The 13,884-nt window shown below is 50.1% G+C and overlaps 1 protein-coding gene across 1 annotated transcript in view; it reads left to right on the top strand.

Annotated features, from left to right (window-relative positions):
• The window catches only part of SH2B3 (SH2B adaptor protein 3), a 102,887-nt gene extending 91,816 nt beyond the window's left edge, over window positions 1-11,071 (top strand). The window contains exons 10-11 of the mRNA XM_015413218.1: window positions 5,322-5,493; window positions 10,000-11,071. Coding sequence (XP_015268704.1) covers window positions 5,322-5,493; window positions 10,000-10,313 — 486 coding nt within the window. The 3' untranslated portion in view covers window positions 10,314-11,071. The remainder of the gene's footprint in view (window positions 1-5,321; window positions 5,494-9,999) is intronic.
• Window positions 11,072-13,884: the final 2,813 nt, after the last annotated feature.

The following is a 13,884-nucleotide window of genomic DNA, read 5'->3' as shown; positions in this document are numbered from 1 at the left end:
GTTCGGGTTGGCTCATCTGAGAGAGGTGAGGGGGTACCGGTTGCTTTTCTACAGGGAGGTGGATTGAAATTGTCCACAGAGGCCATGGCTGGTGACATGGACTGCCGGACAACGACTCGAGATAGCAAGAGGAAGGATGCAGGCTTAACTTGTAAGGGAAATTACAGCTGTTTCTATACAAATGCTAGAAGTGTCCGAGGTAAAATCGGGGAGTTGGAGTGCTTGGTGTCGGAGGGAAAAATAGACATTGTGGGTATTTCTGAAACTTGGTGGGATGAGGAAAATCAGTGGGACACAGTGATTCCCGGTTATATATTATATCGGAAGGATAGGGGGGGAAGGGTTGGAGGTGGGGTAGCTCTGTATGTCAGAGAGGGTATAAAGTCTAGAAAGATTGAGAGGCTAAGTGAATTGGATTCGCTTCTGGAAGTTCTATGGGTTGAAATAGGGGGGCCAAAAGGAAACTTAACACTGGGAGTTTGTTATCGCCCACCAGATCAAAAGATAGAGGAGGATTATAAAATGATGAATGCCTTAAAGATAGCAACTAGACAAAAACACTGTGTAATAATAGGTGATTTTAACTACCCACACATTGATTGGGTCAATATGTGTTCTAGTCGGGAAAAAGAGATTGAGTTTCTAGACACTCTAAATGACTGTGCTATGGAGCAGATGGTCACGGAACCTACCAGGGGAGAGGCGATCCTTGATTTGGTCCTAAGTAACACTCAAGACCTGGTGAGAGATGTAAAAGTGATTGCACCGCTTGGAAACAGTGATCATAATGTTGTTGAGTTCATCATTTGTACAAATAGAGAATTGGCCAAAAAGACTCACACAACCATTTTTAACTTTAAAAGGGGTAATTTCTCTGATATGAGGGGACACGTGGGGAGGAAACTGAAAGGAAAAGTAGAAAGGGTCAAAACAATTGGGGAAGCTTGGGATCTATTTAAAACTACGATCCTAGAAGCTCAAAAAATATATATTCCGCAGGTTAGGAAAGGCACAAACAGGTATAGGAAAAAGCCTGCATGGTTAACAAACAGAGTAATGGAGGCTGTAAAAAGTAAAAAGAATTCCTTTAAGCAGTGGAAAGCTAGTCACAGTGAGGCTGATAAAACGGAACACAGGCTATGGCAAATAAAATGCAAGTCTGAGGTCAGGCAGGCAAAAAGGGAATATGAGGAGCATATAGCAAAAAACGTAAAAACCAACAATAAAACTTTCTTCAAATACATTAGAAACAGGAAACCAGCCAGGGAGGCAGTGGGGCCCTTGGACGACCAAGGGGTAAAAGGAGTATTGAAGGATGATAGGGAAATGGCTGAGAAGCTAAATGCATTTTTTGCCTCCGTCTTCACTGTGGAAGATGAGAAGTGCTTGCCCACTCCAGAACCACTGATTTCAGGAGGGGTGTTGGAAGACCTGAGTCAGATTGAGGTGATGAGAGAGGAGGTCCTAAAACTGATAGACAACTTAAAAACTGAAAAATCACCAGGCCCAGATGGCATACATCCGAGAGTTCTGAAAGAACTCAAATGTGAACTTGTAGATCTCCTGACAAAGATATGTAATCTTTCCTTAAAATCTGCCTCCATTCCTGAGGATTGGAAGGTAGCTAATGTCACTCCCATCTTTAAAAAGGGTTCCAGAGGAGATCCGGGAAATTACAGGCCAGTCAGTCTGACGTCGATACCGGGTAAATTGGTGGAAACCATTATTAAGGAAAGAATTAGTAGGCACATAGATGAACAAAACCTATTGAGGCAGACTCAGCACGGTTTCTGTAAGGGAAGATCTTGTCTCACTAACCTGTTAGTGTTCTTTGAGGGGGTGAACAAACATGTGGACAAGGGGGATCCAATAGATATTATTTACCTTGACTTCCAGAAAGCTTTTGATAAAGTTCCTCATCAAAGGCTCCTAAGTAAGCTCAAAAATCATGGGATAGAAGGACAAGTCCTTTTATGGATCAAAAACTGGCTAGTTCATAGAAAACAGAGAGTGAGTGTAGGTGGGCAATTTTCTCAGTGGAGGGTGGTAAGCAGTGGGGTACCGCAGGGATCAGTACTTGGTCCACTGCTTTTTAACTTGTTCATTAATGATTTGGAGATGGGAGTAAGCAGTGAAGTGGCTAAATTTGCGGATGATACAAAGTTGTTCAGGGTGGTGAAAACCAGTGAGGATTGTGAGGCACTCCAAGGGGATCTGTCAAGGATGGGCGAGTGGGCGTCAACATGGCAAATGGGGTTCAATGTGGCCAAGTGCAAGGTGATGCACATTGGAGCCAAAAATCCTAAATATAAATACACATTGATGGGGTCTGAACTGGCAGAGACTGAGCAAGAGAGAGATCTTGGAGTTGTAGTGGATAACTCACTGAAAATGTCGAGACAGTGTGTGACTGCAATAAAGAAGGCCAATGCTATGCTGGGGATTATTAGGAAGGGTATTGAAAACAGATCAGCCAATATAATAATGCCCCTATATAAATCAATGGTGAGACCTCATTTGGAATACTGTGTGCAGTTCTGGTCACCACACCTTAAAAAGGATATTATAGCTTTGGAAAAAGTGCAGAAAAGGGCAACTCGAATGATAAAAGGGTTGGAACACTTTCCCTATGAGGAAAGGTTAAAGCGCTTAGGGCTCTTTAGCTTGGAGAAAAGACGACTGAGGGGTGACATGATCGAGGTTTATAAGATTATGCATGGGAAAGAGCAGGTAGAGAAAGAGGTACTTTTCTCCCTTTCTCACAATACAAGAACTCGTGGGCACTCCATGAAACTGCAGAGCGGTCGGGTTAGAATGGATAAAAGGAAGTACTTCTTCACCCAAAGAGTGATTAACACTTGGAATTCACTGCCACAGGAAGTGGTGGGTGCTACAAGCATGGATGGCTTCAAAAGGGAATTAGATAAGCATATGGAGCAGAGGTCCATCAGTGGCTATTAGCCACAAGGTATAGCTAGGGGCTCTGGGGCAAGTGATGCTCTGTCTTCTTGGTGCTTGGGGGGGGTCAACAGTGGGAGGGCTTCTAATGTCCTGGCCCCACTGCTGGACCTCCTGATGGCACTGGTATTTCTGGCCACTGTGTGACACAGAGTGTTGGACTGGATGGGCCTTTGGCCTGATCCAACATTGGCGTCTCTTATGTTCTTATGTTCTTATGTTCTTATGTCTTCTTGGTGCTTGGGGGGGGGCAACAGTGGGAGGGCTTCTAGTGTCCTGGCCCCACTGCAGGACCTCCTGACGGCACCTGGTATTTCTGGCCACTGTGTGATACAGTGTTGGACTGGATGGGCCTTTGGCCTGATCCAACATTGGCATCTCTTATGTTCTTATAAGAGGGAATTGGATAAGCATATGGAGCAGAGGTCCATCGGTGGCTATTAGCCACAAGGTATAGATAGGGACTCTGGGGCAAGTGATGCTCTGTCATCTTGGTGCTTGGGGGGGGTCAACCGGGGGAGGGGTTCTAATGTCCTGGCCCCACTGCTGGACCTCCTGATGGCACTGGTATTTCTGGCCACTGTGTGATACAGAGTGTTGGACTGGATGGGCCTTTGGCCTGATCTAACATTGGCATCTCTTATGTTCTTATGTTCTTTTGTTGAGTTCTAGAAGGAGATGATACTGGATTTATACCCCACCCTTCACTATCCGAAGGAGTCTCAGAGCGGCTTACAGTTCCCTTCCCCTCCCCACAACAGACGCCCTTGGAGCAATGCTCCCTCTAAGCTCTGGAGTCTTGTGAGCAAAAATTCTACTTTGTGAGCTCCTGGCATTAAAGTGGTGAGCCAGCGATTTGGCTGCTGCATAAATTAGTTTGTGCTGGAGCCCTTCTAGAGCAAAGGCAAAAATGTGTGAGCCGGAGGCTAACAAACTGTGAGCTAGCTCACACTCACTCAGCTTAGAGGAACACTGCCTGTGAGGTAGGTGGGGCTGAGAGAGCTCTCTCAAAAACTGCTCTTTCCAGAACAGCAGTGAGAGAACTTGTGACTGACCCAGGGTCACACCAGCAGCTGCATGTGGAGGAGTGGGGAATCAAATCCGGTTCTCCCAGATTAGAGTCCGCGCTCCTAGCCACTACACCAAACTGTCTCTCAGTACCAAACTGGCTATCAGCCCAGAGGTTCTAGGCTGCACTGTCAGACCAGAAGTTCTCCAGTCCACTTTTATCTCCAGTTTTTAAAACAAGCAACATTATGAAAGTCCCAGCAACTACGGGGGAGAGTCTAGGCCCTCTAGTTTGACGGGAAGGACTTCTAGATCTTCTGACCGCAGCAGGATCTGCCTTGGGTCCTGGGAGAAGAAGAAGAAGAAGAGATTGGAATTATACCCCGCCCTTCACTCAGAGTCTCAGAGCGTCTTACAAACTCCTTCCCCTCCCTCTCCCCACAACAGACACGCTGGGAGGTGGGTGGGGCTGAGAGAACTCTGACAGAAACGGCTCTTTCAGGAGCAGCTGTGCCAGAGCCAGTTTGGTGTAGTGGTTAAGTGCGCGGGCTCTAATCTGGGAGAACCAGGTTTGATTCCCCACGCCTCCACTTGCACCTGGCTGGATGACCTGGGGCAAGCCGTAGTTCTGATAAGAGCTGTCCTTGAAAAAGAGCAGTTTCTCTTAGAGCTCTCTCAGCCCCACCTGCCTCCCAGGGTGTCTGTTGTGGGGAGGGGAAGGGAAGGGAGTTTGCAAGCTGCTCTGAGACGCCTGTGGGTAGTGAAGGGCGGGGTAGAAATCCAATCTCTTCTTCTTCTGAGAGCCAGTTTGGTGTCGTGGTTAAGTGCGTAAACTCTAATCTGGGAGAACCGGGTTTGATTCCCCACTCCTCCACTCACGGCTGCTGGGTGACCTTGGGCAAGCCATAGTCCTGATAAGAGCTGTTCTTGAAAAAGAGCCGTTTCTGTCAGAGCTCTCTCAGCCCCACCTCCCTCACAGGGTGTCTGTTGTGGGGAGGGGGATGGAAAGGAGTTTGTAAGCCGCTCTGAGACACCTTTGGGTAGTGAAGGGCGGGGTATAAATCCAATCTCTTCTTCTTCTTCTTGTGACTGACCCAAGGTCACATCAGCAGGTGCAAGTGGAGGAGTGGGGAGTCAAACCCGCTTCTCCCAGATTAGAGTACGTGCACAAAGGTGGGGGTATAAATACTGAAAATAAATAACATTAGGAATTGGGGGGGGGGCTGTCTAGAAAGTGGCGTTTTCTAGTGGGAAAAGAGAAGGCACGTGGGCTCTCCCTCTTCGGTCTGTGCGGAATCCCCACAACAGAGTCGGTCACCGTTGGGTAACGTGTCCCCCTTCTGCTTCCTTGGCAGCACCTGCGGCTCTCGCTGACGGAGCGGGGCCAGTGCCGCGTCCAGCACCTCCACTTCCCCTCCATCATGGACATGTTGATCCATTTCCAACGGTATCCCATCCCTCTGGAATGCGGGGCCCCCTGCGACGTGCGCCTGTCGAGCTACATGGTGGTTGTCCCGCACACCCAAGGTGAGAGGGGCGAGGGGGCTGCTGGCGGGGCCGTCTCGGGCACGTGGCCTTCTGTGGCCAGCGGGGCGGGGTGCGCAGCGCACTTGCTGGAGAGTCCCACTGGCTCCAAGTAACTGGGGAGGAAAACCCCCTCCCTGTTTGCAGCAAGGGTTCCTGCTTGCTCTTCCCTTTGGCTGCTCAGAAGGAAAGCGGAAACTCCCGACTGCAGTGGGACCGGCGGTCGATTTTGTGTGTGTGTGTGTGTGTGGAATGTGAATGGATCTTTTACAACCCACACAGTCCTCCCGCTTTGGCTTAGGTACGCAGCAGAGCGTGGGTGCCTCTTTTCTCTTTGGGAGGGGGAGTCGTAGCTCAGCTTTCCAGTCTGCGGGTTACAAGAACTGACTACGGACAGAAAACACGCAGAGGTCGTAGGAAAAGGCCTCGTACCTTGAGCTGGTTTGTTGTGAATCAGACGGGTCGGTCCACCAAAGTCAGTCTTGTCTACGCAGACTGGAAGCGGCTCTCCAGGGTCTCAGGTGGAGGTCTTTCAGCATCTCCTTCTGCCTGGTCCTTTGAACTGGGGATGCCGGGGATCGAACTTGGGGCCTTCTGCATGCCAAGCAGATGCTCTGCCACTGAGCCATGGCCCCTCTTTACAGTTCTCCAGGGTCTCAGGTGGAGGTCTTTCAGCATCTCCTTCTGTCTGGTCCTTTTTAACTGGAGATGCTGCCGGGGATTGAACCTGGGACCTTCTGCATGCCAAGCAGATGCTCTGCCACTGAGCCACAGCTCCTCTTTACAGCTCTCCAGGGTCTCCGGTGGAGGTCTTTCAGCATCTCCTTCTGCCTGTTCCTTTTAACTGGAGATGCCGGGGATTGAACTTGGGGCCTTCTGCATGCCAAGCAGATGCTCTGCCACTGAGCCACGGCCCCTCTTTACAGTTCTCCAGGGTCTCAGGTGGAGGTCTTTCAGCATCTCCTTCTGTCTGGTCCTTTTTAACTGGAAACGCTGCCAGGGATTGAACCTGGGACCTTCTGCATGCCAAGCAGATGCTCTGCCACTGAGCCACGGCCCCTCTTTGCAGCTCTCCAGGGTCTCAGGTGGAGGTCTTTCAGCATCTTCTCCTGCCTGGTCCTTTTAACTGGAGATGCTGGGGACTGAACCTGGGACCTTCTACATGCCAAGCAGATGCTCTACCACTGAGCCACAGCCCCTTGCAGCTCTTTAGTGTCTCCGGCTGAGGTCTTTCACATCACCTGTGTCACCAGATAACTGGAGATGCCGGGGATCGAACCTGGGGCCCTCTGCATGCCAAGAAGATGCTCTGCCACTGAGCCACAGCCCCTCTTTGCACCTCTCCAGGGTCTCAGGTGGAGGTCTTTCAGCATCTTCTCCTGCCTTGTCCTTTTAACTGGAGATGCTGCCAGGGATTGAGCCTGGGACCTTCTGCATGCCAAGCAGAGGCTCTACCACTGAGCGACACCCCCTCTTTACAGCTCTCCCGGGTCTCCAGCTGAGGTCTTTCAGCATCGCCTCCTGCCTGGTCCTTTGAACTGGGGATGCCGGGGACTGAACCTGGGACCTTCTGCATGCCAAGCAGAGGCTCTGCCACTGAGCCACGGCCCCCTTTACAGCTCTCCAGGGTCTCCAGCTGAGGTCTTTCAGCATCGCCTCCTGCCTGGTCCTTTGAACTGGGGATGCCGGGGACTGAACCTGGGACCTTCTGCATGCCAAGCAGAGGCTCTGCCACTGAGCCACAGCCCCGCCTCACCGCCCTTTTCTTGGTACTGGCATCAGCGGGGGAGGCCGGCAAAGAGCTGCATCTGTCAAGGCAGTCAACGGCGAGGGACCTTTCTTTGTCAATTAAATGTCATTTCTTTCTCAGATGATTGGTAGGCCAGCAATGGCCACCGGAGGCATGGGAGCGTGATGAAGGTGCTGAGGCTTTGGGGATGGGCTGCGTCTGTCACTCGCTCTCGGGACAGCAAGAAGAAGCAAGTGGGGAATAAAGGATCCATTGGGCGTCCTGTCGCAGCCGACGTAGGGCGACCCCTTAGGGTTTTCAAAGCAAGAGACGTCCAGAGGTGGTTTTGCCTTTTGCCTGCCTCTGCGTAGCAACCCTGGACTCCCTTGGTGGGTCTCCCATCCAAGGACTAACTAACCAGGTCCAACCCAGCTTAGCAAGAGACGTTCAGTGCAAGGGACGTTCAGAAGTGGTCTGCCATGGCCTGCCTCTGTGTAGTGCCCCTGGACATCCTTGGTCTCCCATCCAAATACTAACCAGGGTCATCCTTAGTAGCTTCTTGAGTAGGGGTGTGCAAAAAAAAAAATTCCCACCATAGAGAACAATGGAGGGGATGGGGGCAACCTGTTTGGGGGCCCGTAGAATTGGACCCCCTTGTTCAATGTTCTTGAAACCTGGTGGGTATCTTGGGGAAAGGCCCCAGCAACTACCCTGCAAATTTGGAGCCTCTCCCTCAAACCACCTCCCCTCCAGCCCCCAGAATATACCCTATTTTTGCCATGGACTTCAATGGCCCATAGGATATAATGGGGCCGAATTGCTACCGAAATTCGGCGGCAATTCAGCGGCAAGCCGATTCAGACCAGAGAATCTGAATCGGCCCGCAGCATCCCGAAAGGGGCCCGAATGGGCCATTTTTGGGGATGCATTCGGTTCAGACGAACCGAATGCACATCCCTACTTCTGAAATCTAATGAGATCAGGCCAACCTGGACCACCTAGGGCCGGGTGCCTCTTCAGTGCCACCCCAGTCCTGTCCGTAGTTGGCAGCGGCACTTGTTCCTCCAGAAGAGGTGAAAAACGGTAGAACACTTTGTGCCAAAGGGAAACCGGAGGCAGAGCTGTTGCGCCAGATGTGTTGTTGACGGATGCAGACTGCGGGTCGTCCTGATCCAAGACCAGACAGGGCCTCTGTTCCTTTCCCCAAGAAACATGCCAGCACGGTGTGCGGGCAGGAGCCCCACGTGTGCGTCTGGGTGCAGAACGCAGCTTCCCGAGCCTCGATCGCATTTTTTTAAGGAAAGCGTCTGACCCTCTTGACTAACACAGTCCGCGTGGGCAGGCATTGCGAATTCAGTGCCGTGGCTGAGTCAGACGGTCAGCGAAGGTAGGAGGGGGCCTCCAGTTCTTTTCCCTTCTCCGTAACTACCAGAGCTGGGGAGGGGTAGTACAGGCAGGTATGCTGCAGTTGTGCGATTTAGCCCGGGTAGGCAAGGAGGACCTGACGTCAGAACTTTATTTTTGTTTTAAGCTTCGAGTTCATGGGCACCGTGCCACAGAAATAAATAATGTATGGTTAGGTGGATGCGAAATGTGGGTTATAACATAGATCTGTCACAGTGGAGTTAAATATTGAAAGTGAATATTAAGTTGACTAAATCTGTTTCATTCAAAGAAAATCTATATAAAATGTTCTATAGATGGCGTCTAACCCCAGATAGATTAGCTAAAATGTATAAAAACATGGGTAACAGGTGTTGGAAATGTAACAGTCATGTTGGACCATACTACCATATGTGGTGGACATGTAAAAAGTTCATGAATATTGGATTGAAGTACATGCTTTCTTACAGTCAGCCTTGAATATTACAATACCTTTTAAGCCAGAGACATTGCTGTTAAGCTGTTTTACCAGATGACTTAGATAAGAACCATAGATACTTTATTTCACATGTTATAACAGCAGCCAGAATTTCATTCGCAACGACATGGAGGACATTGAAGATCCCAATGTTCTATGAGTTGATATTGAAGTTTATGGAAGGTGCTGAAATGGACAGATTCACAAATATATTAAAAGGAAAAATGGAAGAAGAATTTATGGGACCTTGGAGGGCGTTTTATGACTGGTTAAAACTTAGGTACTGAGAAAATGAGATTAAATGAAGAACAATAAGAATGATAGATGTAGTAGTTGTGAAGTTCAATTGAGAAGACTTGCATGCAGAATATTAAATTGGATTTGTGTGTGTATGTGTGTATATACACACACACATACACAGGGGTCATTTCGTAGAAAAAGAGGTGCAGGAGCTCATTAGCATAACTAATTAGCATAACTTATTTGCATATGCCACGCCCCCTGACATCACCGGAGGTGTGTCAGAAGGCAACACCCACCGCTCAGGCTCCACGGGACTGTTTTGGATTGCTAGCTATTGGGGGGGGGGGGCTTGTACCTGAATAAAACTTGGTCTTAAAGGTGCCACTGGACTGTTTTGGCTCTGCAACTTACCTGGCTGCTTCTTGCTCTGACTGAGGGCTGCTGGGAGCAGGGGGTGGGGCTTGTTGCATGTGCCTGCCTCCTGGGCTCTTTACTCCACTCCTGTGCGCTCCTGCAGGAAATGAGCCCTGTATACACACACACACACTTCTGTATCTTTCCTTTTCCCCCTTCCTTCCCCTTTCCCTTCCTCTGCACATAAACTAATAAAATTCTTTTTAAAAAAGAAAAGAAATGAGGATATTTTCATTCTCCATTTTTCTTCCACCACCTGCAGGCTCCGGTAACCTCGTCCCACCTTCCTCCTCCATCCACCGCTGTGGGCCAGAGTTCAGCCTCGTCCAGCTGCCCCCAGCCGGCTTCCCACAGCTCCACCCGGCCGACGACCTCACCCGCAGCTCCTCGGAGGAGCAGATCTTCCACCTGGTGCCCCCACCGGAGGAGCTGGCCAGAGGCTTGTGGCACAGAGGTAGCCTGTCGGGGCCGCCCGGCGCACCCGCCGCGCACCGCCCGTGGGACAATGATTACGAGACGGACTCGCAAGGCAGGGTCCACTTGCGGGCGGTCAACAACCAGTACACGCCCCTTTGACACAGTGGGACATGCTAGCCCCCCCTCCCCCCGCTTTTGCACAGGACTCTTGGCCAACATTTCAGAAAGCCAAGAGACACGACCGTCCCCCCCTTCCTTACTAAAGGTGGGTATGCGTTTGGTAAGCTAGAGTGAAGGCTCATCCCTCCACGGGGATGACCCTACAATTTGGCCTGTTACAGGGCCAGTCCTCTTGGTAGACTCCCCCTCCCCACTCAGTGCATTCTTCTTCATTACTGGGGGTTTTTTTTGCACATCGCTCTTTTGCTTCAGTCAAATTTTGGTCTCCATCGAATCCCAGATCTTTGGGGGTGGCCGGGGGACATTCTGACCCCTGTCTCCTAAGTCTGTCTGCACTTCCACAGTCTTAGCCCTTTTTTCCCACACCGAGTGACTTTCTGGGCTCTTCCATGAATCATCGGGGCTGAAGTCATTATCGCTCAAGGTAGCAATACAGCCATACGTTCTTTGCAAAACAAAAAGAGCATTGTCTCTCCAAGGGCTTTCACACACACCCTTGCCTTAACTGTAGGGAACGACTTATGAGTTAGTGGCAGCCCCAGCTAAGAAACATCCTTTCCCACACCTCCTAAGAGGGGCTCTGCTTACTTTTGAGCCACATCTGCCTCCCCCGCCCTCCTGGCTAGAATACGGCAGCATTAAATGGCCTTGGCCGAACCTTCAGGTTGTCCTTCCTCTGGAACTGAGCACCTGAAGCTGCCTTCCAAGGAATCAGGCCCTTGGCTCATCAACAGTACTGTCCAACGCTCCCTCTAAGCTGTGGAGTCTTGTGAGCAAAAATTCCACTTTGTGAGCTCCTGGCATTAAAGTTGTGAGTGAGCAGTTTGGATCCTGCATCAATTAGTTTGCTCTGGAGCCCTCCTTCCTGAGCTGAGACAACAATGTGTGAGCCGGAGGCTAAAAAACTGTGGGCTAGCTCACACTAACTCAGCTTAGAGGGAACACTGGTACTATCTACTCAGACTGGCAGCAGCTCTCTCTGGGCTGAGGCGGAGGTCTTTCACACCACCTCCTTTTTAACTGGAGATGCCGGGGATTGAACAGAGACTTCCTGCATGCCAAGCGGATGTTCTGCCACTGAGCCAGGGCCCCTCCCCAATGCAAGGTTAAAAAGTAGTTTCCATCTGCCAGGAGAGTGTGGGAACCCCTAGTTTAAAAGCAGCCAGGTTCCACCCCTTGGGAGTGATGATTTCATTGGACAGCTTGAACCGGTATGGAAATGTAGCATTCCCCCGATTTCTTTACTCGGAAGGCTCGTCCCAATCAGAGAGTTCTGCACGAACATCCTTAGAAGCCTTGCCCACCAGGCAGATGTCTCCTCCTTGCCCATGAAAGTGACGTTATTTATGCTTACATAGAAGCAAGCTTTTATTGAATGTTGTGTGGCCCACTCCTGCATGAAATGCATCGGATGGGGCGACACGGCTCAGTTTTCAGGGCTCGTTTATGTAACTTTTCTTTTAAAGGAAACAGATTTAGGGGTTAAAGTAGCAAGCTTGTTGCATACAATCTGGCTCCCTGATTATACCCCTTTCCTGCAAAACTGTTTGCTCAGCACAAGCCAAGTGGAAGAAGATGGTATCGAATATCGAATAGCCTTTCAGGGCGCAAAGAGTAAAAACAGGTGGCTTACCTGTAACTGATGATGTTCTTTGGGGTCACCTGTGCAGCCCCACGCCTCGAGGTCGTGCGCAGGCGCCCAAACCCATGTGTGGGACTGCACAGAGACCACAAAGAAGATCTGCTCAAATACATACCTCATTCGCGGCACGCCGAGCAGCTCGGGAAGCAGCTCTCAGCTCAGCCTACAGAAGAGGAAAGGTAAATGTGGAAGATGCTGCGGCGTTCCTGCCGACAAGGGTGTTTCTTTAGAAAGATGCCAAGAGAGGGAAAGCACCTGCTCAGCCGCTCAGCTTTGGTCCAGCCCGTGCAAGAGACGAGATGTCAACCCGACCTCCCTTCTTTGGAATGAACGTTTGGGGATGTCCTTTCCAAAGCAGGCGAGAAGGCACCGGCGTTGTCGTCTGCTGTCTGCTCCACTTACAGAGGATGCACAAGTCAGAAAGTTCAGAGGCCTTGGCTGCACAAACAGTTTGTTTCCAGCTCCAGGAGATTGGATTTATACCCTCACCTTCACTACCCAAGGGAGTCTCAGAGCGGCTTACAAACCCCTTTCCCTTCCCCTCCCCACAACAGACACCCTGTGAGGTCGGTGGTGCTGAGTGACAGAAACTGCTCTTTTTCAAGAACAGCTCTGAGAGAACTATGGCTTGCCCAAGGTCATCCAGCAGCTGCAAGTGGAGGAGTGGGGCATCAACCCCGGTTCTCCCGGATTCGAGTCCGCGCACTTAACCACGACACCAAACTGAAAGGAGCTCATCTCACCTGGCCGGTCTATCACGCTTGATGCCTCATGCCAGGGACACCAGAATTGCCTTCTGTGAATTAGATAGTAAGAAAGCACCCGCCTGTGAGCTGCAGTGGTCATTCCATTATGTGGCACCTTGCACACGTGAAGACAAGTTTCAGAGTGTAGCTGTGTTGATCTGCCGTAGAACAGATTTTAGCCCAGTAGTGCCTAAGAGAACAACTCGAGTTTCAGGATGTGAGCTTGTCTTGAAAGCTTACACCTTGAAACGCCTGTTGGGTCTCTTAAGGCGCTACTAGACTAAAACCCTAACTGTGCATGTGAACTTGCCTTCTGGGAAATGGCTGTGACATGCCACCCCCTGAAAGTAATTGGCCCTAATGGCTTTTGAATATGGCCAGGATCCATTTTGACATGTGCTTAGAGGAACCAGGAACACACAGCATGTAGACCAGAGAGAAAGGACCTCAAAGGTATTATGTCCCCAATCCAGGTACTTCGTGCAATCAATGCCTGCCCCCAATACAGCCGTTCTTGTCGGGGCTCACTATTACTGGGTGTTGAGACCAGTGTTCCCTCTAAACTGAGTTAAGTGTGAGCTAGCTCACAGTTTTTCAGCCTCCAGCTCACACAGTTTTGCCTTAGCTCAGGAAGGATGGCTCCAGAGCCAACTAACACGCAGGAGCCAGATTGCTTGCTCACAGCTTTAATGCCAGTAGCTCACAAAGTAGAATTTTTGCTCACAAGTCTCCACAGCCTAGAGGGAGCATTGGTTGAGACATCGCAAGGTAAAGTTCTGTTCAGCAGAGGCACAGGGAGGGGAACAGGCTATTCAGAAGAACGTCCTCTTTGCATGTGTTCAGGGACACAATGCCGTCTACTTGAGAGACCATTTTGCCAGCAGATCGGAACGTGCAGTTTGAAACAAGGTTCCGTGTGTTCATCTGTTGGCTCCTCGAGTCTATCCCTGAAGGCAAATAGCTTTATCAAGAACGAGGTGTAGAACTTCCTCCATTGCAGGTCTCAGCCTTTGTTTTTAAATCCAAGAAAGAAACTTTGCAGATAACAAGCTTGCTACTTTAAAGAAATGGGAAAAACAAAACAAAACCGTATGCCTGTAAAGGAAATACACACACTATGTGTGTTTAAGCGCGTCCTCTTTTCAATCCTGTATAGTAGAAT

The sequence above is a fragment of the Gekko japonicus genome, unplaced genomic scaffold (genome assembly GCF_001447785.1).
Source record: "Gekko japonicus isolate JY-2015 unplaced genomic scaffold, Gekko_japonicus_V1.1 scaffold10, whole genome shotgun sequence".
NCBI lineage: Eukaryota > Metazoa > Chordata > Lepidosauria > Squamata > Gekkonidae > Gekko > Gekko japonicus.
This window is presented reverse-complemented; position numbering and strand designations above follow the sequence as displayed.